Here is a 23,749-nt window from a genome sequence, read left to right as displayed (position 1 = left end):
GATGCCTGGGGCCCAGGTCCTAACTGCCTGACCCCACTGTTCTGGGCTGCCAGGCTGGGACCCCCGAGAGGAGGGAGCATGCCAAGCAGGCAGATTTCCAATTGGAGGGACTTGCTGGTGAAAGTGGCCCCTGGTGTTAGTTAGAATCAAGGCGAGATGAAGTCTGGTGGTTTCAAATGGGTCTTCCCCGGTGGCGCGTGGGTGCGGCGATGGTGTGCGTGCCCTGTGCATGACCGGTCCCCTGTGCATGACTGATCCTCCGGTCTGCAGCCTAACGTTTTCTGTCCCCCCGCCGGTGACTCCCTCACTAGGCATGGACCTCTTAGGCAGCTTTGAGAGGGAGCTGGTGAGGCATGAAAGGAACCGCCAGGAGCTGGCCAACGCGGAGAAGCTCTTCGACCTCCCGATCACCATGTACCCAGAGCTGCTGAAGGTGCAGAAGGAGATGACCGGGCTGCGGATGATCTATGAGCTCTACGAGGAGCTGAAAGTGAGCGCCCAGACGCGCCCCTGAGGGGAACGCAGGACTCGCCAGGCCCGTGCACAGAGGCCACCACCCTGATGGGCCTGGGCCGGTGTCATAGACGCTCTCGCTCGGCTCTCGGGCAGACGCACAAGGGGGCTGCTGACGGGGTTTCCCTTTGGGGTGATGAGAAAGTTCTGGAACCAGATAGTGGGGATGGTTGCACAACATGTGAATGTTCTTGATGTCGCTGACTTGCTCAGTTACAAATGGCTAAAATGGCCTGGCCGGGTGGCTCAGTGGCTGAGTTTTGACCCACGCACCAAGAGGTCACGGTTGGATTCCAGGTCAGGTCACGCTGCCTTCGTGTGTCCAGGGGGGTCGCTGATGGCCGTCCCGTCCATTCCCAGGTGGCGAAGGAAGAGTGGTCCCAGACGCTCTGGATCAACCTGAACGTGCAGTTCCTGCAGGAGGGCATCGAGGGCTTCCTGCGCTCCCTGCGCAAGTTCCCGAGGATGGTCCGCAACCTGGCCGTGGCCTTCCACCTGGAGGCGAAAATGAAGGCCTTCAAGGACTCGATCCCCCTGCTGCTGGACCTGAAGCACGAGGCGCTCCGGGACAGGTTTGTTCGGGCCTCTGGCGGCCTCTGTGAGCACAGACAGGGCTGTCTCTGCTGAGACGTGACGGCCAAGAGCCAGGGCTCAGCGAGGCAGGCAGACAGAGGCGAGTCGTATTTCTGTAACGTTGTTTTTATGTGAACTTTCTATAAGGCGGTCGGCCACGAGGCTTCTCCCGTTTCGAACAGAAAGCCACCCTGTGGGGTGTAGCGTCATTTGCACTCTCTTCACCCAAAGGTTTTTTGTTTTGTTTTTTAAATAGCCAGGGGGCGAGGTCAGCACCGCACAGAGGAACACGTGACCCGCATAAGTAACTCATTTCCTGGCCGCCCGTGGGGCTTTGGGGAGCAGTCCCAGCAATGTCCTCGTGTTTCAGAATCCCGTCCCCAGCAGCACGCACTGGGGACCGTCCTGGGACCTCGGGGGGAGGAAGGAAACCCAGCACCACGGTCGGTCGGCCAGCAGAGCGTGCTGTCCATGTATTCCAGGCACTGGAAAGAGCTCATGGAAAAGACGGGCGTGTATTTCGAAATGACCGAGACCTTCACCTTGGAGAACATGTTTGCCATGGAGCTTGACAAGCACGCGGACGTGCTCAACGAGATCGTCACGGCAGCCATCAAGGAGATCGCCATCGAGAAGGTAGGGCTGCTTCCAGGGAGGCCCCGTCGGGGAGGGAGGAGTCGCCGCCACACAGCGAGAGCACATGCTAGTCCCCGCCGCACTCGCGTCTCCGGGAGCTGCTTGCGCCAGAACTAGAGCGTCGGCCATGTGGGAGCGTGTTCACCTGTATGGAGTCCTCGCCAGAGATGCCGGCATCTCCATGACACGCCTCTGCTGCTTCTGAAACCGTCCCAGACCCCGGGCTGAGGGGGCGCCCCGGGCAGGCCGGGGAGCTGCGGTGGGTTGGGTCCTGTTGTTTGCTTTCTGCTTTCGGGCCGAGCCGCCCCCCACCCCCGTGCTCCCGGCAGGCCGTGAAGGAGATCCTGGACACGTGGGAGAACATGAAGTTCTCCGTGGTCAAGTACTTCAAGGGCACCCAGGAGCGTGGCTACATCTTGGGGTCCGTGGACGAGATCATCCAGTGCCTCGACGACAACACGTTCAACCTGCAGAGCATCTCGGGCAGCCGCTTCGTGGGCCCTTTCCTGCAGACGGTGCACAAGTGGGAGAAGACGCTCTCGCTGATCGGCGAGGTCATCGAGGTAAGGCCGCAGGCGGGCGGGGAGCCGGCGGGGAGCGTGCCCCACCGCTGAGGGTGGGGTGCAGCCGGATGCTTCCTTTGCTTGTTAAATGTTTTCATGGACACGGCATTCACAGCCCGTAAAACTCCCAGGCTGGGGGGGGGGGGTGCCCCATGACCTGGCGGCGGGGCACCCGGGCCACGGCCACGCTGTGCCCGCAGATCTGGATGCTGGTGCAGAGGAAGTGGATGTACCTGGAGAGCATCTTCATCGGAGGAGACATCCGCTCGCAGCTGCCGGAGGAGGCGAAGAAGTTCGACAACATCGACAAAGTGTTTAAAAGGGCAAGTGGCAGAAGGGGCTCGAGGCGCCCGCGCACTTCCACGTGGTGTCCCGACTGCTCACAGCTTCTGAACTCTTTTTTTAAAAAAAAATATATTTTATTGATTTCTTACAGAGAGGAAAGGGAGAGGGATAGAGAGTTAGAAACATCAATAAGAGAGAAACATCGATCAGCTGCCTCCTGCACACTCCCCACTGGGGACGTGCCTGCAACCAAAGTACATGCCCTTGACCAGAACCGAACCTGGGACCCTTGAGTCCGCAGGCTGACGCTTTATCCACTGAGCTCAACCGGCCAGGGCCTGAACTCTTTCTGTCTTTGTGTGTGACCTTCATCTGCCCTGTGACAACTCATGTTTGAGCTGCAGCTGCTGGCAGATGGCTCTTCTTTTTTTTTTTTTTAAATATATTTTATTGATTTTTCACAGAGAGGAAGGGAGAGAGACAGAGAGCTAGAAATATCGATGAGAGAGAAACATGGATCAGCTGCCTCCTGCACATCACCCACTGGGGACGTGCCCGCAACCCAGGTACATGCCCTTGACCGGAATCGAACCCGGGACCCTTCAGTCCGCAGGCCGACGCTCTATCCACCGAGCCAAACCGGTTTCGGCCAGATGGCTCTTCTTAGTATTTATTTATTTTTGTTATAAAAGTAACACTTGCTTTCAAAAAAACAGCTGGAAAATGTAGAACAGATGTATCTTCCACAGTTCTTCCCATAGTCCCATCCCCTGAACGTGGCCACTTTTATGTCATGTTAAAAAAGTCTTCTTCCCTGTAGATAGGTTTAAGAAGCAATTACAGATGACACTTTGTGTAATTTTATGCCATAATTTAGGACATATCATACGGAGAAATGTGTTTCATACCATGAAACCAAGGAAGTATTTTAATGCCTTTACCCATGGGCGTGGCTTGACATTCTCTGATTATTGTCTAGTGACTGGACATTTTGTGGGCACCAGGTTCTTGGGGTTCGTCGGTAATTCTCAGGCCGTCCCTAATGCTTTCCCACATTCAGGATGAATACCTGGCAGGAGGTTGTCGAAGGGAAACTGCCCATGACAACTGGCCTCCCCAGAGACTGTGGTTCCTGGGGTGCGTCGAGCCCGGGCACAGGCAAGTGCCTGACCTCTGTCCTCTTGACCTGGTGCAGATCATGGGCGAGACCTTGAAAGACCCCGTGATCAAGCGATGCTGCGAGGCCCCGAACCGCCTCTCCGACCTGCAGCACATCAGCGAGGGCCTGGAGAAGTGCCAGAAGAGCCTGAACGACTACCTGGACTCCAAGCGCAACGCCTTCCCCCGGTTCTTCTTCATCTCCGACGACGAGCTGCTCAGCATCCTGGGCAGCAGTGACCCGCTCTGTGTCCAGGAGCACATGATCAAGGTCGGCCAGGCCTCCGGGGGGCGGGGGGGGGGTGGCGCGGCGCCTGCATGGGCTCTGTCCTGCGGTTTGTTTTCCCTGAGTTCTCTTCACACTGTAGTTCCGCCCAGAGGTTTAAGATGAAACACTGCTGGTTGTATGTGTTGGGCCCTAAAAAGCTCATTTTCCCGGGGACTGGGCGATTCCGATGAATGGCAGCGACGGCAGCCAGCGAACACGGGGGTGATGTGCCGGCCTCTCGCACGGGGTCTGTGTGGTCTTGTCAGGGCCGTTGCTGTGCTTGTTCGGCTGCGAGAGGAGAAGCAGCTGCCCACGTGACCCAGTCAGGTCTCATTCTTCAGCCCTCGGGCGTTTCAGCCCCTCCTGTTTCAGCCCTCTCCTGTGTTCCGCTCGCACATGTGTCCACATATCTCTCCATACCAGCGCCTACTCCAGAATCTCAGATGTGGGGAGGGAGCCTGTCTCCTCTTTCTTTCTTTGTCTTCTTACTCCTCAGCTGACACTATTTTCCCACTGATTTTTTAGAGAGAGTGGAAGGAGGGAGAAGGGGGAGAGAGGGGGAGAGAAAATCGATGAGAGACACAGAGATCGGTCGCCTCCCACATATGCCCTGATCTGGGCTGGGGATCCAGCCTGCGACCGAGGTATATGCCTTTGACTGGGAATCAAACCTGTGCCCTCCGGTCTGAGGGCCCTAGCCACGGAGCAGCTGGCTAGGGCTCTTTCTTTTACCGCAGGCCTTCGCACAGCGCAGGGCACACGGAAGGACCCGTGTATGTGTATTTGTCCTGTGAACAGACGTTTGGGCGAAGGGTCATGCGTTTCGTGTGCCCCTCCAGGCTGCCCTTCGGCTGCAGAGCTCGGCGCTGGTGTCACGGGGCGTCTCCCTTGTGTTGCAGATGTATGACAACATAGCGGCGCTGCGGTTCCAGGACGGGGACAGCGGGGAGAAGCTGGTGTCCGCCATGATCTCCGCAGAAGGGGAGGTCATGGAGTTCCGCAAGACCGTGCGGGCCGAGGGCCGCGTGGAGGACTGGATGACCGCCGTTTTGAACGAGATGCGCAGAACCAACCGGCTGATCACCAAAGAGGCTATTTTTAGATACTGTGAAGACAGGAGCAGGTAAGGCCGCGCGGCGAACACGTTCCTTCATCACATTGAGAGTCACGATGGAGTCACGTGAAAGGCTTGGGGTAGATTGACTGACGTTGCAAAATTCCCGACCACAGGACAGTTAGCTCTTGTCAGCGGATAGGAGGTGCCTCGTACATTATGGCTCTATCCGTTCAGCTGTTATTTTGTGGGCCCTGGCTCTGGGCTCAGCACTGTTCGAGATGACATTCAAAAGCTGACCTAGCCCTGGCCGGTTAGGGCCTACGCACTGAAGGGTCCCAGGTTCGATTCCGGTCAAGGGCACATGCCCAGGTTGCAGGCTCTGTCCCCAGTCAGGGGCGTGCTGATTAATGATTCTCACTGATCTCTCTCTCTCTCTCCCTCTCCCTTCCTCTCTGAAATCAATAAAAATATATTTTTTTAAAAAAAGCTGATCTAGACAGGCATCACCCCCTTCCGGAGCAGTGACTGGGAAGTCTTTCAGGCTCCCAGTTGCAGGAATTTTAAGCCTGTGTTGGTTTCATCTGCATCATCACTGACCTCCACCAGGGCGGCGCTGTGTCCTGATGCTTGGCTGGCGGACAAGAAGGGGATGCAGCCTGATTAATTGAGAAATGTCCACACCACCTCTTTCTGCACCCAAAGTCCCCCACCCCCTACCTTGGCATGCATGTGTTGGCCTGGCATTTTCCCGTCTTTTTATTTATTTATTTATTTCTATTTTTATTTTTAAAAAATGTATTTCTATTTCAGAGAGGAAGGGAGAGGGAGGAAGAGATAGAAACATCCATGATGAGAGAGAATCATGTATTGGCTGCCTCCTGCACGTCCCACACTGGGGATGGAGCCCACAGCCCGAGCCGGTGCCCTGAGTGGGAATGGAACCGTGACCTCCTGGTTCAGGAGCCGCGCCGGCCGGGCTTCCTGTCTTGCCAGGCGAGCTTTGCCACCGTGCACTTGCCTGAATCTCCCCCTTTGAGAGAGAACGTCCTCAGGGACCGTGCTGGGCACCGCAGGCCGCGGTCTGAGCGTGGTGCTCTCCCTCAGGGTGGACTGGATGCTGCTGTACCAGGGCATGGTGGTGCTGGCCGCCTGCCAGGTGTGGTGGACCTGGGAGGTGGAGGATGTCTTCCACCAGGTGCAGGCGGGCGAGAAGCACGCCATGAAGAGCTTCGGCCGGAAGATGCACCGGCAGATCGACGAGCTGGTCACGCGCATCACCCTGCAGCTGGGCAGGAACGACCGCAAGAAGTACAACACGGAGCTCATCATCGACGTGCACGCCCGGGACATCGTGGACTCTTTCATCCGGGGCAGGTAGGCCTCCGGCGTCTCCCACGTGGCCTTCCTCCTCGGCCCTCTCACCGTCTCTGCTGCCCCCTCGGTGTCCGCCTTTCTCCGCCACCTCCGCCTCCCTCTCCGCTCACCCGCCCCGTCTGGCCTCCCAGCATCCTCGACGCCCAGGAGTTCGAGTGGGAGAGCCAGCTGCGCTTCTACTGGGACCGGGAGCCGGACGAGCTGAACATCCGCCAGTGCACGGGCGCCTTCGGCTACGGCTACGAGTACATGGGGCTCAACGGGCGGCTGGTCATCACGCCCCTCACCGACCGCATTTACCTGACGCTGACGCAGGTGACGGGCTGCTGGCGGGCGGGCTCCTGTGGTGGTCGTGGCGTGTGGGCCTGTGTTTTTCCTCCGCGTGGCCGTGGTGATGGTGAGCGAGTCCTGGGCTGCGCAGTGTCTTCCCTAGGATTCATGTCCGTCGGAGCCTCAGAAGGCGGCCTTACTTAGAAATAGGGTCCGTGCAGATTTAGTGCTAAAGGGCTGGGAGGAGAACATCCTGGGTTAGGGCCCAATCCAGTGCCTGGTGTCCTGGTGCGACGCGGGGAGGGCACGCGAGGTGGGAGGAGGGTGTGGAGGCGGAGGCAGGGACTGACGGACGCAGCCACGACCAGGGGTGCTCGGAGCCAGCGGAGCAGAGACAGATCCTTCCTCGCATCTGCGGGAGCGAGGACTTGCCACCCCCTGCGTCTCAGACTGCGGTGCTAGGCGGGGACACGACGTGTTTCCTCACACGAGGCAGACAACACATGTCTGCATTTGGCTTCTAACAGGCGCTGTCCATGTATCTGGGCGGGGCCCCTGCTGGCCCCGCAGGGACTGGCAAAACCGAGACCACCAAGGACCTGGCCAAAGCCCTGGGCTTGCTCTGTGTTGTAACCAACTGTGGCGAAGGCATGGACTACAAAGTAAGGCCGTGGCGCCCCTTCCGGTGCCATCTCGTTGCACAGAGGGGGAGGGTGGGCACCGCGGGAAGGCGCTCAGCCCACGCACTGCCGTGCCATGGCGTGGGGACAGCGGGGGGCGTGGGAGAAAACCTGTGCTACCGCGGCCTCGGGACCGGCAGGCTCCACTTTGTCAGCAGCAGGTGGCGCAGTGTCTTGGACTTCAGTGCCCAGCAGAGGCAGGTAGATGCTGATGGCTGCAGCTGGCAGGCAGTAGAGCAGGGTGGGGACTGTGGCCCGCTGAGCACAGCTCAATCTAAGGGGCCACTGTCCAACTCTGGTTCCTTGTAGCCACTTGGAGAAGTGGACCCAGTGCTGCTAGATTTTCCAGTGTTGGAAGAACACTCCAGAAACCTGGAGTTTCCCATCCCAGTTCCTAATTTGTGAAGTCCTGGGAGTGGGGGCTGGCCGCGAGGGGCCTTGGAAGTCTTGCCAGAAAGATCATGAGGGGGCGGCCAGCTGGCTGCTTCCCTGTCCCTCTGGGGAGTGTCCGCAGTAATGTAGAAGTGGTGCCCATGGTGTGCCACCCGCCACGTTAAAGATGAACACCCTTGTCCTGACCTTGTCCTGACCTTGTCCGCTCCAGGCCGTCGGGAAGATCTTCTCTGGCCTTGCTCAGTGTGGGGCCTGGGGCTGCTTCGACGAGTTTAACCGGATCGACGCTTCTGTGCTGTCCGTCATCTCGTCTCAGATCCAGACGATCCGGAACGCCCTGATGCACCAGCTCACCACGTTCCAGGTGAGCAGCGGGCTGCCGGCTGCACTCCCGGGCGGACCCTGCGGGCTCACCTGTGATCATGTCAGACCAGGCTTTCCCCTGACCCAGCGTCATGGGCTTTGTTTTCTAAACGGAGAGGGTTGGGTTTCCCCAAACAGGACTGAGGAATGCTCTAGGACAGCGAGGGCGAACCTGTGACACGCGTCAGAGGTGACACGCGAACTCATTTTTTTGGTCGTTTTTTCTTTGTTAAATGGCATTTAAATGTATAAAATAAATATCAAACATATAAGTCTTTGTTTTACTATGGTTGCAAAGATCAAAAAATTTCTATATGTGACACGCACCAGAGTTAGGGTTTTTCAAAATGCTGACACACCGAGCTCAAAAGGTTCGCCATCACTGCTCTAGGAGCTACACGTGTAACTGGTTGCAGCAAGCAGGGCGGCTCTCTCAGCCCGTGATGCTGTCTCACGGGGAGGCCGTGTCCTCGGGCCCTTCCGCGTCCCAGAGCAATTGTTGACAGGTGACCGTTCTGTCCGAAGGCCCTCAGCAGGCATGGCCTGTGGACGGGAAACGCAGCCTTCCTACCTGCTGACGCTGGGACGTGACAGCCAGCAGCATCTCTGAGGTTGTTGCCAAAGGGAAAGGCAAATGAAAAGCCGTTTTGGGAACTCGCTGGCCCTCCGGGACGGCGGGCACTTGCAGACGCGGATTTGAGCCGAGGTTCTGGGCGGGTCTCCCATTAGCCTGGCCGCTCCCTGGGAGAGACCCTTCCCCTGCCGCCACTTGGGTTCCAGCCGCTGTGCGTTCAGAGCGGCCTGTCTGTTGTCTCCAGAGGGTGGCCTGGCAGTCACGTGGGGTATTGGGGCGCCGGGGGGGCGGTGTCCGTGCAGACACCTGTTTTGGGGAGCATCAGCTGTCCGCCCACTGGGCTCCCTCATGTCACTGCGGCTGCCTATGCCCCATAAAAACGCCCGGCCTGTCTGTTGTCTGCCTGGTGGACCACTGAGAGAAATAGAATAGTGATGTCTTGGTAGAGAGAAGAGCTGAGGTGGTCGGAACTCGGCATGGGCCGAAGAGACTGAGAGCAGAGAGACGTGTGCAGGGTGTGGGTACCTGGGGCGCCGGGGGGAGCAGGCGGAGTCCGGACGGGGCTGAGGCAGGATGCTGTGGGGAGAGGTGGGTGGGGAAGGGTGACCACTCGTGAGTGAAGGGGTGCCTCCCGTGTGTCGTCCCAGTGGGTCTCCACAGCCTTGCAGCAAAGGACACCCAGGAGGTTTAGTGACGGTTGGGGGTCACACAGCCCTCGGTCAGCCCCAGGCTGTGCCCCTTCCCCACCTCTCAGACCCTTGATTCCGATCAGCGTGGGGGGTGGCTGAGGCTTGTCCCCCAGACACAGAGGCTCCAAGCACAGGACTGCCTGGTGCCCAGGGACTTCGAAGAGCCTCACAGCCCCGCCAGCCTCCTTCCCCTGCGGTGGGCAGGCCGGGCGTCCGACCCCCCTGTCCTGTCCTCCAGTTCGAAGGGCAGGAGATCTCGCTGGACTCACGCATGGGCATCTTCATCACCATGAACCCCGGCTACGCGGGCCGCACAGAGCTGCCCGAGTCGGTGAAGGCGCTCTTCAGGCCGGTGGTGGTGATCGTGCCCGACCTGCAGCAGATCTGTGAGATCATGCTCTTCTCCGAGGGCTTCCTCTGGGCCAAGGTGAGCGCGCGCGCGCACACACACACACACACACCCCGCGCGTGAGGTGGGCGAGGGAGAGAGAGAGACAGCACTTGTGGGAGTCGTCAATTGGCTGCCTCCTGCACCACCCCCCTCCCCCGCTCCCCCCGGGACGGAGCCCACAACCCGGGCAACCTCCTGGTTCATAAGTCGGCACTCAGCTCCGAGCCACGCCGCCCGGGCAAGGCTGGCGTCCTTTTGAGCCAGCCCTTAGCATGTCGCAGTGGAGCGCAAAGGGCCCTCTAGTGTCCTGCACAGGCGGCTGAGCCTGCGGACCAGCTTTCATGTGGACACTGCGGGTCACTTCCTTCCTCCATTTCTCACCGTCTTTTCTCCCGCAGACTCTGGCCAAGAAGATGACAGTTCTGTACAAGCTGGCGCGGGAGCAGCTCTCCAAGCAGCATCACTACGACTTCGGGCTCCGAGCCCTGAAGTCGGTGCTGGTCATGGCGGGCGAGCTGAAGAGAGGCTCCTCGGAGCTGAAAGAGGTGGGGCCGCCTGAGTGCCCGGTGCCGGGCGGCGACGGGCCCGCGCGGCTCAGTTTCGGTCTTAGCGGCCGTGCCATTTGCTTTCCGGCCTTGATGTGGTCTGTCTGCTTCTAACTGGCCTGATCACTGTAAGGTCAAGTGCAGGGTCTCCCAGAACCTAAGTGTGTGAGGCCTCAGCAGGAAGCCTCAGGCGTCATTGCAGGGTGGCGGGAGCAGGCCGGGACCAGCAGCTCTTCCAAGGCCGGGACGTGCGTGTTGCCCCCTTCGCGGTAGCGCGAGAGGTGCGGCTGGGTATCCTTTACACGGAGCCGACCTGGAGGCAGTTTGTCAGCGCCGCCCGTGCCCCCCGGGGCAGCGCTTTATGTCTGCACTGCAGCTGTACGCTCGCTTCGCGGTGTGCGACGCCACCCACGTTCTGTGCGAGGGTTCCTGGACCAGCCCGGGCTTTGGGAAACACCCGAGACGTCTGTGTTCCTTCCGCCCAGGACGTGGTGCTGATGCGGGCGCTTCGCGACATGAACCTGCCCAAGTTCGTCTTTGAGGACGTCCCCCTGTTCCTCGGCCTGATCTCCGACCTGTTTCCCGGGCTGGACTGCCCGCGCGTCCGCTACCCCAGCTTCAACGACGCGGTCGAGCAAGTGTTCGAGGAGAACGGCTTCGTGGTCCTGCCGGTCCAGGTAGAGGGCTGACCCGAGAGCCCACGGTTCTTCCTTTCTCTTCTGTTGTTATTTCCTTTAGTTGTGGCCAAGCAGGTGCCAGGGAAGGTGCCCTCTGAGCCACTCAGGGTCCAGCCCGGGACCCTGGGCACATCCCCGTGCTGCGTGGCCATCCCGCCACCGTCTCCACGTCTCCACGCTGTTCCACCTTCCCGACTGCAGCTGTGGCATTAAACAGCGACACCCGTCCTCCCCGTCCTGGACCCGCCACCTGCCTCCTGTCCAGGCGCCTGCCCCTCAGCTCCTCCTCCCGCGGACTCACCCCTCTGTCCTCCGTGTCTGCGTGTTTCCTCGGCCTGAGGCCCACGGTGCATTCGTGCTGTGCTCCCAGGCGTGAGGACTTCCTTCCTTAAGGCTGAACAGAATCCCATTGTGTGGATGGACCACTGTCTGGGTTTTTTGGTCTTGGGTTTTTTTGGGCATAATGTCATCAGAGAACTTAGTATTTTGTTTTGGGGTCCAACCATCTAATGTTCTCTCCCAGCCCACCAAAAAGGTAAACTGGCATTGCTGTAGGGACAGAGGAGGAGTGGGTGCCGGCGGGAGGAGCGGCTTGGGAGAGTGGCTGGTGAGCGTGCGTGTGTAGCAGCCTCCCAGCCTGTGGACGTCTCGGTACCATTGAGGTGTACACTTTCATTGGATGAACTGAATAGTATGGGAAGCATAGCTCAATGGGGCTATTTTTTTTTTTTAAGATGTGTTTTAACTCAGCTGCGACTCTGTCCCCAGGTGGATAAAGTCATTCAGGTGTACGAGACCATGCTCACCCGCCACACGACGATGGTGGTGGGGCCCACGGGAGGGGGCAAGTCCGTGGTCATCAACACCCTGTGTCAGGCGCAGACCAAGTGAGTATGCCCTGCGGGTCCTGGAGGCGGGGTGGGGCCTGTCGGTGGGCCGGGTCCTGGCGGCGGGGTGGGGGCCTGGTGGCGGGGTGGGACAGGGCCTGGCGGCGGGGTGGGACAGGGCCTGGCGGTGGGACAGGGCCTGGCGGCGGGGCGACACGGGAAGGCGGTGGCGACATGGGAAGGCGGTGGCACTGCCGTCCCTCATTGTGCTCTGATTCCCGGGAGGTTAAACGTGTCCCAAACGCCCCTTTAAACTCATCGCACCCGCCTGTCTCACCGCCGGCTATGTACCGTGTTAGAGGCGATCGGTGACTCTTGTGCCTCAGACTGAAGGGTTTGCTTGTGAAATGAGTGTTTCACAGACTCTCGTGTGAGGCTCTTTCAAAAGGTAACTTAATCATGTTTTCTCGGTGTTCGGGTGTCAGCCAGGCTGCCCCGCATTAGAGACACTTAGGGCCTCAGCGGGACCAGAGAGTCCCCTCCCCACGGGCCTCGTCGCCGCCAGCCCTGCAGGCGCTGGTGGGAGAGTGACCTCGTACTCCTAAGGTCGCCTCCTCAAGGTCACGGACCTGCGGTGGCCTGATGTCTCCTAGTGAATGGGCTGGCGCCTCTCCCCGTGTCCTCAGCGGGGCTGGATTCTAGAAGGGCCTCGGTGCCGCCGACACGGCAGCAGGGCCCGGGCTCAGCCCAGCATCTTGGTGACTTTCACGCTCATCGCTGGTCTGAGCCCTACCGGGAGGAACCAGAGCGCAGTGGCTTCCTGATCGTCGGTGGGTCGTGCCCAGCACCCTGCATGTCAATCCTCGGTTATCGCTGTTAGTTTACAGGGCAAGCACACGTGTGTGTACACGTGAGCCTCGCATTGTCCCCGGAATGCACAGCCGGGCTTCCGGTGCGGACTTCCCTGTGCTGGGGCCATGGTTCTGGTGGAAGGTAGTTGCCTCGCAAGGAGTGGGAGCCCAGGGGAGGGTGTGGACCGCATTTTAAATTCCGGGTCAGATCGAAGCATCTAGTCCTGATGCGCTCAGCCCCCCCGAGGCCTCTCCTCTGACTTAGGCTCGGCCTGACGACCAAGCTGTACATCCTGAACCCCAAGGCCGTGAGCGTCATAGAGCTCTACGGCATCCTGGACCCCAGCACCCGCGACTGGACGGATGGCGTGCTGTCCAACATCTTCAGGGAGATCAACAAGCCGACGGACAAGAAGGAGCGGAAGTGAGTCTCTGGGGAGGAACGCTCCACCAGGCCCCAGGGCTGGGAGCTGCTGGGACCGGGGCTCGGGCTCACGGCTCACGTCTGGTCGGTGCTGCAGGTACATCTTGTTTGACGGCGATGTGGATGCGCTGTGGGTGGAGAACATGAACTCCGTGATGGATGATAACAAGCTGCTGACGCTGGCCAACGGCGAGCGCATCCGGCTGCAGGCACACTGCGCCCTGCTCTTCGAGGCGAGTGGCAGAGAGCTCACTTGGACAGAAGTCTTGCTGTTTGTTTAAGTAGGACTAAGGCTCGGTGATTGCAGAAGCTCAGAGCAGGCAGGAGAGCGCATGCTGAGCACACTGTATGCCCCGGCCCCCTCCCCTCACCCTCTTCACTGCATCTCAGCCGTGGCTGCTGCTTACACTTGGGTCTTCTTTTTTATGGGGGTTGTTGTTGTTTGGTTAATCCTCACCGGGGGATCTTTTTTCCACTGATTTTTTTAGAGAGAGTGGGAGGGAGAGGGAGAGTCAGAGAGAGAAACATTGATGTGAGGGAGTCACATCGATGGGTTGCCTCCCACACGTGCCTCCACCCAAGGCCAGGGAGCCTGCTGCTTAGGTATATGCCCTTGACCAGAATCGAACCCGGGACCCTTCATTCCAAGGGCAGATGCTCTGACCCCTGGGCAAAACCAGGTAGGGCGCATACATGTTTCCTCTGACGGGTCCCCTGGTGCCTGTAAGTACATGCTTAGCCAGCTCCTCTTCCTCTGTCAGCTTCAAGTCACATAGTCACCTACTGACCGATTCCATCAGCTCCCCCTCAGAACACGACATCGCTCAGCCAGTTACGCGGCAAACGGCACCCACATGCTGTGGGAACGGCCGTCTTTACTGAGAGCCACTAGACACTGATTACATTGACTTTCTTTTAGAGCCTTTTTTATTTTGCCTGGAGTTTGTCATTGCCTTGCTTTTTTTCCCACACTATCTGCTCTTATCTTACCTTCATTCGTTTTTCAAAGTTGCTGTCACAGCCTGAGTCTGCATCACAGCTGTGGGCCTGGGACTTGCTCCCACTGTAGCCACTGCCATTCCAGCCTGTCTGTGCAGGCCGTGGTCCCGTTGGCAGAGAGCCGCATCTGTGTCCGTGGAAGGAGGGACACGTGTGTTAATGTTGCTGCTCTAGGTGCATAGTTATTACGGTTTTTACTACCCAACGTCAGCCATGTTAAACAGGAAACAAAAAGATTAAAAGGCAAGCACTCCACAGCAATGTCTGTTTCTTGGTGGTGGGATTTGGGATTAAGCTATTTCCCTCTTTATACTTTTTATTTTTGTCAGATATTCCACAGCCTGTTAACTTTCACATTAATTTTATAGTAATGGGACATTTTAGAAGGTGCTGCATCGGCGACCTTAATCTTCCATGATAACCCTCAGCGCTCAATGGGAGCCGCGTGAGGGCTGCTCATCTGCGTGTGGGCTTCGCAGCTGTGAGCCCTTCCTCCTCCTCCAGGTGGGAGACTTACAGTACGCCTCCCCCGCGACTGTGTCCCGCTGTGGAATGGTCTACGTGGACCCCAAGAACCTGAAGTACAAGCCCTACTGGAATAAATGGCTTCAGCAAATACAGAACAAGGTGAAGTCACTTCTGACGTCAGCTTCCTCGTTAGCTTCGGTGGCTGGTTGGGCTCGCATAGCCCAGGAGGGTGGAGTTGAAGGCCAGGACCTTGACCGGGACCTGTTGTTCATAGTCTTAGGCGCTTCATGTTTCCAATAAATTAGATGGAAACATCAAGACACGCTTACTGGGTTCCCAGATAGCTCACAGCCGTGAGCTGGGTAATGATTTTGCTTATCTAGACCTGGGGTTGATGTTTTTCTTTTTCCTGTAAAGGGTCCCGGCCAGCATTTCAGTCGTGGTGGGTTGTATGGTTTCCTGTGTAACTACTCAGCTCTGCCGTTGTGGCACGGAAGTGGCCATCGGCATGAAGGGGCGGAGCCACGGACCTCTGTGCATGCCCATCATGCCGATGGCCACTCGGTGACCATGGCCTTGTCACTTGAGCTCTGAGATAAGGAGCCCCTTTCTGTCGGATGGGACCTGTTACCCCACCTCCTCCCGGGAGCCCTTGGGAATGCCTGGAACTCTGCCCTCTGCAGGTGGAGCAGAGCGAATTGCAGAACCTCTTTGAGAAGTACGTGCCCTACCTCATAGATGTGATCGTGGAGGGCATCGTGGACGGGAGGCAGGGAGAGAAGCTGAAGATGATAGTCCCGCAGACGAACCTGAACATGGTGAGGACAAGCCCGTGGGGCTCTCGGGGGAAGCGAGACGCCAGGCAGGCAGCCAGCGCTGAGGGCCTTGACGAGGAGGCACCGCTCTTTCCTGTGGTCCTGCGCGAGACAAGCTCCTCCGTCTGAGCCCGGACGCGGCCGTGTTCCATCGCTCAAGAGCCTGGGACCCCCGGTCCGTGGCCAAAGCTGGGTGTGCGGGGGGTTATCCATGCTGACCGGGCACTTCCTGTGCACCAGGTGACCCAGTTGACCAAGGTGCTGGACGCGTTCCTCGAAGGGGAGATAGAGGACCCCGACCTGCTGGAGTGCTTCTTCCTGGAGGCGCTGTACTGCTCGCTGGGCGCCTGCCTGCTGGACTTCGGCCGCAACCGGTTCGACGAGTGCATCAAGCGCCTCGCCTCCCTGCCTTCTGCCGAGCTGGACGGGGTGTGGGCCCGGCCCGGGGAACTGCCAGGTAGGAACCCAGTCGCCTGCTTACCTGTCGCTCTCTCCCCACCCAGCCCACCAGCAGCTACTCTAGGAACCAGGGCGGCCTCCCACTGTTGCATCCGAGAGAAGGGGCTCAGCAAGTGTCTGCCCAGGGGCCGGGCAGCGCTGGCTCACGGCGCGCAGTGTGTGTGCAGAGAGGGGGAGTTGGCTCCCCGGGCTGGTCGTCTGTGTGGAGAGGGGGTGGGTGCGTCGGAAGTTCTCAAGGAAGCTGCTGTCCCGGGAGCCAGTGGCGTGAGTTCATGGCAAGCGTGTTCCGGGGCCCTTGGTGCGTGTCCATGTCTGTGACGCGAGTTGCGCGGACTGTTGTTTACTGCAGCTCAGCTCCCCACCCTGTACGACTTCCACTTCGATCCTGCCCAGAAGCGGTGGATCCCGTGGAGCAGGCTGGTGCCCGAGTACGTGCACTCCCGCGAGAGGAGGTTCATTGAGATCCTGGGTGAGTGAGAACCAGGCCTGCCCCATGGCGCTCGCCCCTGGCGTGCCCCTGACGCTCCCCCGGGATGTCCCGCAGTTCACACGGTGGACACCACCCGCATGGCCTGGATGCTGGAGCGCATGGTCAAGATCAAACATCCCGTTCTTTTGGTCGGCGAGTCTGGCACCTCGAAGACAGCCACCACCCAGAACTTCCTCAAAAACCTGAGCGAAGAGACTAACGTAAGTGATACCTGTATCGACCCAGCATGGAGGTGGCCGCGGGTCAGCGCCTTCGCAGCGGGTCAGGCTCGCTCACACCCCCACGCATGCAGCACGGGTTAGCGATCCTGGGGGCGCACAGAAGGGGTGTTCGCAGCCCGAGCTGCAGGTTTGTGGGTCAGGCCAAGGGAGGCGCGTTCAGAAGCCCCCTCCGCTGGGACTCGGCTGCGGGGGCTCACGGGCCGACAGGCACTCTGCACAGGGTCGCTGTCGGGAGCTGGTGTGCGCATGTGCTCGGGCACCTCGGTTGGAGGGTCCATCTGAGGCTGTGTTCCTCCAGTCCAGCAGCGTCCCCTGAGCAATGCTCCTCCACCCAGACAAGCCCACTGGCGACCCTGCTGCCTGAAGCCTGGGGACCACTGATCAGTGGACTGACTCCCAGTGATTCTCTGAGAAGCAGAGGCCCGAGTCCCCGGGCACACGGGATCCGGGGCCGCTCTCCCCTTCCTCTTGGCAGTTGGGCCTGAGGAAGGCTCCAGTGCTTGTCCATGGCTCGTGGCCTGAGACGTGGCAGGAAGGGAGGAGCCTCCACTTGAACGTCGCTTTGTCTTGTGCATGTCCTCTCGATGCACCGCCCTGTGGAGCGCCCGGCACCCACCGAGAAGGGGCCTCAGACATTAAATGACTCTTCGGAGGTGCTGAGCCCGGGCCACGTTGTCCCCAAGGCTCACAGGTGGCAGCTCGTTGCTGCCTCTGCAGCCTGTCGAGAGGGAAGCCAAATCCCTGCTCGCATTAGAGTGGATGAAGTGCAGACACACTGGTTTATGGAGGCAGGTCCACCGATACTGTGACGTCTGTGAAAGAGGCGGTGGTTTATCGTTTGGAACCCTCTCTTCCTGTTTCAGATTGTGCTGATGGTCAATTTCTCTTCCCGCACCACCTCCCTGGACATCCAGAGAAATTTAGAAGCAAACGTGGAAAAACGGACCAAGGACACCTACGGCCCCCCCATGGGAAAACGCCTGCTGGTGTTCATGGACGACATGAATATGCCCAAGGTCGTGGGAGTTCATGGGGCGGGGTGGGGGCGGGGGCCGTGCGCTGGTGTGTGTGTGTGTGTGCACATGCATGGTGAGAGCGCGTGTGAGGAGACCTGTCTCGTTCTGCATGTGCAGGACACAGTGCTGGGGACTCCTGGGCTGTTCTTCTTCGAGGGGCTTGCCCGCAGGGACGGGGTTCCTCGGCTCCGTAGGAGTAACGCAGCATGAGGCAGCCTCTGCGCCCCATCTAGCGTGTGCTTGAGCAGGTGTTTCCAATGAGCTGTGCTTTCATACGACACTGGTCCCGGCCCCACATACATGGAGGCCTACGGGCAGGCACACCCCCAGAATCCCTCCAGATTTACCAGGAACGGGAGCTCGAGCCTGAGAAGGGCAAAGCTTCTTAGTCCTGGGCTTCACATATATTCACCTAGGCAGCACCATCTTTTCCCGAAAGCCTGCCTTCCAGAAGGGCTTTGCTCAAAGCAGGATTCATCCATCCGTCCCTGCGTCTGTCCATCCTCCCATCGGTCTGTCTGTCCCTGTATCTGTCAATCCTCCCATCAGTCCATCTGTCCTTGCATCTGTCCATCCTCCCATCAGTCCGTCTGTCCATGTGTTTGTCCATCCTCCTATCAATCCATCCATGCATCTGTCCATCCTCCCATCAGTCCGTCTGTCCATGCATCTGTCCATCCTCCCATCGGTCTGTCTGTCCATGCATCTGTCCATCCTCCCATCAGTCCGTCTGTCCATGCATCTGTCCATCCTCCCATCGGTCTGTCTGTCCATGTGTTTGTCCATCCTCCTATCAATCCATCCATGCATCTGTCCATCCTCCCATCAGTCCGTCTGTCCATGCATCTGTCCATCCTCCCATCGGTCCGTCTGTCCATGTGTCTGTCCATCCTCCGATCAGTACATCTGTCCATGCATCTGTCCATCCGCCCATCGGTCTGTCTGTCCATCCATCAGTCCGACTGTCCATGTGTCTGTCCCTCCTCCCATCAGTCCATCCGTCTATGCCTCTGTCCACCCGTGAATCTGTTTATGCATCTACCTGTTAGCCATCCATCCGTCCATGCACCCACCCACACACCCACTTAGCCATCCCTCTATCACTCATCCGTCTGTCCCTCTGCACATGCACCCATCCCCATGTCTCTCCGCCCATCCATTCAGTCGGCGTGTTTACTGAGCCGCTCCTGTGGCATCGGTGCTGCACGGCGAGGAGCACACCCCGTGGGCCCCGCCCCACGGGCCTGGCCTCGGGGGCGCCGTGGCGAATGCCTGCACAGTTGCTGACGCCGAGCAGCCTGTGAAGAGGCCCCGCGTGCTGGGGGCCGAGGTGATGGCACTGTCGTCTTCTCTGCACCCCAGGTGGACGAGTACGGCACCCAGCAGCCCATCGCCCTGCTGAAGCTGCTGCTGGAGAAGGGCTTCCTGTATGACCGCGGCAAGGAGCTCAACTGCAAGAGCCTCCGAGACCTCGGCTTCGTGGCGGCCATGGGCAAGGCGGGGGGCGGCCGCAACGAGGTGGACCCGCGGTTCCTCTCGCTGTTCAGCGTCTTCAACGTGCCGTTCCCCTCGGAGATGTCTCTGCACCTGATCTACTTCTCCATCCTGAGAGGCCACACCTCGGTAACCAGCTGTCCTCGCCGTCTAGCTGACGGGCCTCGTGTGGGGTCGGGCGTGGGGCGGCGTGCGCACTCAGCACTCGGCACGAGGCCGGCCGCCCACGGTGCTCTTCGGGGCCTGTGAACACATTATTTCTTTCAAAACCAGGAGGGAAATGAGTGTGATCAGCCCACATTGTATGCATGCTCACACCCGCGCATTCATAAAACGAGGTATTTTATGAGGAAAGGGGCTCAGAGACCATAGCGCCTCGGCCCTGGGAGTTGGGTTGTGGCCTTGAGTTACAGCAGCGAATCGCCCGGGCTCGGTGCTGGCGCCGCCCCCACGCTGCGCTGCAGTGCTGTGAGCCTCCTGGGCGCCCTCACCTGGAGCAGGAGCACGGGGCACCCGCGCCCTGGCGTGTGGGGAATGAGAGGCGCGCATGGTGTGGCCCAGGGCCTGGCACAGGGCAGATGCCGATGGATGCGTTACTGCTGCTGTCATGCTGACTGCTTGTCCCCCACAAATGCAGCCCGTGCGTTTACTCATGGCCTCTGGCCCTGGCCTGTCCCTTCTGAAGGGGCCCCCACACTCAGGGTCCTCAGGGCCAGGCAGGAGGCGAATCTGAGGGACGGCTGGGGGGTCAGCAGGACCGGTGGGCACTGGGCCTGTTCATGCCCCACCTGAAGGCATTTGCTTTCAAAACTGCTCAGTCTGCACCCGCAAAACCCAGACTGAGGGTGGGTCACACCGTGCGGACTTGTCAGAGTGACGGGGGCCACAGAAGCAGACGATGGGTTTCTCTGTGATAACTTTTATCTCCTCTTAAAAAATCCCGGTGAAACTCACGGCACGGAAGATTAGTTCTCTGAACCATCTGAACGGACACCATTCAGCGGTCTTTAGTCCGCTCACAGTGGCTTCCAACCGTCCTCACTGCTCAGTTCAGGGGGTTTTCACCCCCCTCCCCCGTCCTCCCGCCCCGGCGGCCCCCAGTCTGCTCCCTCGGCATCGTGTGCTCCGGCTCCCCGCACGGTGCGCCTGGCAGGGCTCCGTTCCTGTTCACGGCCGAGCGAAGCTCCATCGCGTGGATGGACCACGTGTGCCTCTAACCATCCACCACTCACACCGGGCCTCCTCCGTTTCCAGGTGTTTCACGAGAGCATCATCGCCGTGAGCGACAGGCTGACGCGCTGCACGCTGCAGCTGTACACGGACATCGTGCAGGAGCTGCCGCCCACCCCGTCCAAGTTCCACTACATCTTCAACCTGCGCGACCTCTCGCGGGTGTTCCACGGGCTGGTCCTCACCAACCCCGAGCGGTGCGTCGGCGCGTCTCGCCAGCATGTGCGCAGCGGGGGCTCTTCTGTTCCTTTAAGACACGGACTCGGCGGCGCGTCCCGTCAGCCCGAGCACAGGGGGCTCAGGGCCTCTGTTTACCTCACACCGCCTGGTCCGCCCTCGGGTCGAAGGCGGAGGGAAGGAGGCAGAGGGTGGCGGGACCGTGCGTCCCGGGCCGGACCGCTCCGCTGCCCTCGCTCTTAGTCCCCGCCCGCCGTCTGAACGTGCCGTGTTCCTCTCGCTCCTGCCACGGGACCCTTTGCAGTTGCAGTCGGTGAACTGTGTGTCTGGGAGAAGCAAGCACAGAGGACGTGAGCTGGTCACACACCTTTTCTCCGTCACACTGGGCTTGTTTGTGTGTTTCTTTTCTTTATTTTTAGTTTCTGTATCTGTGTGTGTGTGTGTGTATTTGCACCAATGAACACTTCACGTGGATCTGCAAGCATAGAGTCACATGATGAGTCCGCATCCTATAAACGGGCTAAGGACTCCACACCAGCCCAGACCGACCCGGGCGCCCTCGCGGGGTTCGGACTGGCAGCTCTGGAGCGGGCCGTTCCAGGCGTTCAGGGCGGCGTGAGGGCTCTTTGCCGGAGACCAGAGGAAGTCGGGTCCGGTGGGACGGAGCTGGCTCTGAGAAGGAGGCGCTGCTGGTGCCGATGCTGGTTTTAGATCCCGGTCCCAGCGGGCGGAGCCGGCGGGCGCACATCCCGTGCCACGTGCGTCCTTTAGAGACAGTGCCTTCTCTTCCCTCCCGGAGGGCGCGCTCTAGACACCACCTTACGCTCTTCACAGGGAACGTGCTGGCTGGGCTGCCATTAGCCCCATTCCTGTGTGCCCAGCGGGAGGGGCGAGGAGGCCCACAGAGAGGCTGTCCTCGTCCGCACCCGGGAACTCACCTAGACAGGAGCATCAGCCCGCGTCTGCGATGCCTCGTGGCTGATGGCGGCCCTTCCGTCGCAGGTTCCAGACGGTGGCCCAGATGGTGAGAGTCTGGAGGAACGAGTGCCTGCGTGTCTTCCACGACCGGCTGATCAACGAAGACGACAAGGAGCTGGTCCGTGCTCAGAGCCACACAGATGCCGCCCGGCCCGCGGGTCCCGGGGGGGGGGGGGGGCGGGGAGCAGAAGGCCCCATGTGTTGTTATGTAGCGAATAGACACTGAAGATAGAGGTCGGCGTAGAGGAGGGTGGGCCAGTGAGCGCCTGGTCGCGTTTGGGAGGGAATGGGCTGCACAGTGTGGGGTGTGGGTCGTTACTGGCCCCTGTCGCAGGTGCAAGAGTACATATCAGACCTGGTCAGGGAGCACTTCAAGGACGACGTGGAGGTGGTGATGCGGGACCCCATCCTGTTCGGGGACTTCCGCATGGCGCTGCACGAGGAGGAGGAGCGCATTTACGAAGACATCCAGGACTACGAGGCGGCCAAGGCTCTGTTCCAGGTGTGGGCGGGGCTGGTGTCCCTCCGGCGGTTTCCGTGTCCTGGGGGGCGTGGGAATGACCGGAGGAGTGTGTGAAACAGACCCCTGGGCTCACCCCGAGAGTCCCTCCATCGAGCCAGGGAGGCCCCGGGTGCCGGTGCATCGCCAGGTTTGGGAACCACTCTCCCGAGTGGAGCCTTGCAACCAGCGTGGGCTCCACCACCAGCCAGCAATGGAAGCCTCCATCGTGAATGCTGGACTCGGGCCCCTAAACCCACGTGATCTCAGTCCTCAGCCCTCAGGCACGGAGAGGAGTGTCCCTCACTCCTAGTCCCTCCGGGGCAGCAGGGGAGAGCCCGGCCTCACCTCCGAAGGTCCCCGCAGGAGATCCTGGAGGAGTACAACGAGAGCAACACCCGCATGGACCTGGTGCTGTTCGACGACGCCCTGGAGCACCTGACGCGCGTGCACCGCATCATCCGCCTGGACCGCGGCCACGCGCTGCTGGTGGGCGTCGGCGGCTCCGGGAAGCAGTCCCTGGCCAAGCTGGCCGCCTTCACGGCCGGCTACGAGGTGAGCGCCTCCGGCCCAGCCGCCCACGGTGGGAGGCGTTAGCTCCCGGTTCATCGGCGGAGGGAGCTCACGCCTGAGGGCACGCACGTCAGGGCGGTGCTGGTGCCGGTCCCTCTCCCTTCACTGCCCGCTCGTCCTCGGCTTCCTCCTTGCCTCCTCGTTTCTTGCCTTCCTTTCCTCCCTGGAACTCAACTAACTCATTTCCACAACCGACGGTCTCTTACACCCCTTCCTCCCACACTCACACAGCCCCGCGTGGACAGCCCGTGCTCGCCGCACGCCCTCCCCCGTGTGCAGGCTGAGTGCCCACCTGGTTTGTTTGACAAAAGGACGTGACTGCTGTTCTGTCCCGTGTCTCTCACTCAACGGCCTGGTCACCTGGTTGGCCCTGGCTCACCCCTCGCCGGTGGCTCTCGCCCTGGCAGTCCCTGCAGACGTGCGAGTTCCGCGTCACGGAGCTGCCCCCCCTCGCGCTCGCGGTCCCACACAGCGCCCTGCTCCGTGCCGGCAGGTGTTCGAGATCCTCCTGAGCCGAGGCTACTCAGAGAGCAACTTCCGGGAAGACCTGAAGAACCTCTACCTGAGGCTGGGCATCGAGAACAAGACGACGATCTTCCTGTTCACGGACGCGCACGTGGTGGAGGAGGGCTTCCTGGAGCTCATCAACAACATGCTCACCTCAGGTGCCGGCCGCGTCCCCAGGCCTCACTGGGGGGGGGGGGGGGGGCACGACAGGCCCCTGGCAGCCCCATAAGCCGTGACATCGGGCCAATGCCTCTCGGGGGAACTGCCCCCAGAGGAGAACCCTGCTGCGATGCTCGTGGTCACCCCCCCCCGCCCCCCCAGGAGCAGGAGGCGTGGGCCATTCCCACTTCACAGTGAGGAGGTTGAGGCTCGAAGGGTGAGCCTTGGGTCTCAGAGTTGCGGTTTGGACTCTTCCCGGGACCCTGTGCTCCGTGTGCTCGGGGCCGGAGGGACTCCCGGCCCTGGGGAACCCGCCTGTCCTCGCCCCAGGCATGGTGCCCGCACTCTTCGCCGAAGATGAGAAGGAGACCATCCTCGGTCAGATTGACCAGGAGGCGCTGAAGCAGGGCGTCAGCCCGGCCAAGGAGTCCGTGTGGCAGTACTTCGTGAACAAGAGTGCCAACAACCTGCACATCGTCCTGGGCATGTCGCCCGTGGGGGACGCCCTGAGGACCTGGTGCCGGAACTTCCCAGGTGCGCTCGGCTGAGCCTG

General features: G+C 60.2%; 1 protein-coding gene across 1 annotated transcript in view; it reads left to right on the top strand.

Moving 5' to 3' along the window:
- The window catches only part of DNAH10 (dynein axonemal heavy chain 10), a 66,792-nt gene that overhangs the window by 20,965 nt on the left and 22,078 nt on the right, over window positions 1-23,749 (top strand). Inside the window, exons 24-53 of the mRNA XM_036307367.1 lie at window positions 312-490; window positions 874-1,085; window positions 1,569-1,722; window positions 2,052-2,285; window positions 2,486-2,608; window positions 3,766-3,999; window positions 4,896-5,119; window positions 6,158-6,427; window positions 6,559-6,742; window positions 7,225-7,359; window positions 7,982-8,134; window positions 9,635-9,823; window positions 10,186-10,332; window positions 10,818-11,009; window positions 11,778-11,896; window positions 12,953-13,111; window positions 13,209-13,344; window positions 14,615-14,737; window positions 15,262-15,396; window positions 15,634-15,850; window positions 16,202-16,321; window positions 16,397-16,542; window positions 17,427-17,579; window positions 18,942-19,202; window positions 20,328-20,500; window positions 21,483-21,576; window positions 21,793-21,960; window positions 22,324-22,512; window positions 23,024-23,195; window positions 23,527-23,730. Coding sequence (XP_036163260.1) covers window positions 312-490; window positions 874-1,085; window positions 1,569-1,722; window positions 2,052-2,285; window positions 2,486-2,608; window positions 3,766-3,999; window positions 4,896-5,119; window positions 6,158-6,427; window positions 6,559-6,742; window positions 7,225-7,359; window positions 7,982-8,134; window positions 9,635-9,823; window positions 10,186-10,332; window positions 10,818-11,009; window positions 11,778-11,896; window positions 12,953-13,111; window positions 13,209-13,344; window positions 14,615-14,737; window positions 15,262-15,396; window positions 15,634-15,850; window positions 16,202-16,321; window positions 16,397-16,542; window positions 17,427-17,579; window positions 18,942-19,202; window positions 20,328-20,500; window positions 21,483-21,576; window positions 21,793-21,960; window positions 22,324-22,512; window positions 23,024-23,195; window positions 23,527-23,730 — 5,199 coding nt within the window. The remainder of the gene's footprint in view (window positions 1-311; window positions 491-873; window positions 1,086-1,568; window positions 1,723-2,051; window positions 2,286-2,485; window positions 2,609-3,765; window positions 4,000-4,895; window positions 5,120-6,157; window positions 6,428-6,558; window positions 6,743-7,224; window positions 7,360-7,981; window positions 8,135-9,634; window positions 9,824-10,185; window positions 10,333-10,817; window positions 11,010-11,777; window positions 11,897-12,952; window positions 13,112-13,208; window positions 13,345-14,614; window positions 14,738-15,261; window positions 15,397-15,633; window positions 15,851-16,201; window positions 16,322-16,396; window positions 16,543-17,426; window positions 17,580-18,941; window positions 19,203-20,327; window positions 20,501-21,482; window positions 21,577-21,792; window positions 21,961-22,323; window positions 22,513-23,023; window positions 23,196-23,526; window positions 23,731-23,749) is intronic.

The sequence above is a fragment of the Myotis myotis genome, unplaced genomic scaffold (genome assembly GCF_014108235.1).
Source record: "Myotis myotis isolate mMyoMyo1 unplaced genomic scaffold, mMyoMyo1.p scaffold_m19_p_47, whole genome shotgun sequence".
Classification (NCBI taxonomy): Eukaryota; Metazoa; Chordata; class Mammalia; order Chiroptera; family Vespertilionidae; genus Myotis; species Myotis myotis.
This window is presented reverse-complemented; position numbering and strand designations above follow the sequence as displayed.